The 755-nt window shown below is 35.6% G+C and overlaps 1 protein-coding gene across 1 annotated transcript in view; it reads right to left on the bottom strand.

Moving 5' to 3' along the window:
- LOC118337927 (butyrophilin-like protein 8) overlaps positions 1-755 on the bottom strand; it is a 6,325-nt gene that overhangs the window by 3,840 nt on the left and 1,730 nt on the right. Inside the window, exon 3 of the mRNA XM_035675092.1 lies at positions 584-648. Within this exon, the coding sequence (XP_035530985.1) occupies positions 584-648 (65 nt within the window). The remainder of the gene's footprint in view (positions 1-583; positions 649-755) is intronic.

Genomic DNA, 755 nt, shown 5'->3' with positions numbered 1-755 from the left:
TGCTGTGTCAACCTGAATTTCTCTTAAGGGGGATAAATAAAGGAATATGTTATCTTATCTTCTCTTATCTTCTCTTATCTTATCTTATCTTACTGTTAGTGGAACAAACAACAACAACTACTGTTAGTGGAACAAACTTTAACAGGCGCACTCGTCCCCAAGGATTATGTTGCCACCATTGTGTCCCCTTTTGTGAATATTTTCACAATAAACGTAGTGAGTTAAGGATTTATTTTATCCAAACCAGAGTTGGTGACAGTGTAAACCAACAGAGATAGTTTTGAATCGACTTTTATTTTATTTCTGTCTGGTTTAAAGGGTGTTTTCATGATTAAAGTAAGTAAAATGACTGGGTTTGTCAATGGAGTCTGGTGGTGGGACGCACTTCTCACTAGTGGCAGTTAATTTTGTATACAAAACCTTTAAAAATGTTTTTCTACATGTAAAGAAACTTCCCAGTGTCATTCTTTTGAGCTCACTGTTGATGTTTTTGTATCATTAAACTATTGCATTCTGAAATTATTCAAGAGAGGAGGGGAAGTTACTTACTGTTCATTCCACGTTTGCAAATACAATAACATACTGTGATAATGACGATGATGACGGCAATCACAGCGTTGATGATGATGATATGGTGAGCTTTCAGATCTGAAAGAAAAGAGGGAAGATTTATGCTTTAATGCAGGTTTTCCTTGCATTCATCCATCCAGCCGTTCTCCACATATCCGATTAAACTTAAAAAATATCACGTGAAT

This window comes from Morone saxatilis, unplaced genomic scaffold (assembly GCF_004916995.1).
Source record: "Morone saxatilis isolate NCDOM2014 unplaced genomic scaffold, NCSU_SB_2.0 Contig4, whole genome shotgun sequence".
Classification (NCBI taxonomy): Eukaryota; Metazoa; Chordata; class Actinopteri; family Moronidae; genus Morone; species Morone saxatilis.
This window is presented reverse-complemented; position numbering and strand designations above follow the sequence as displayed.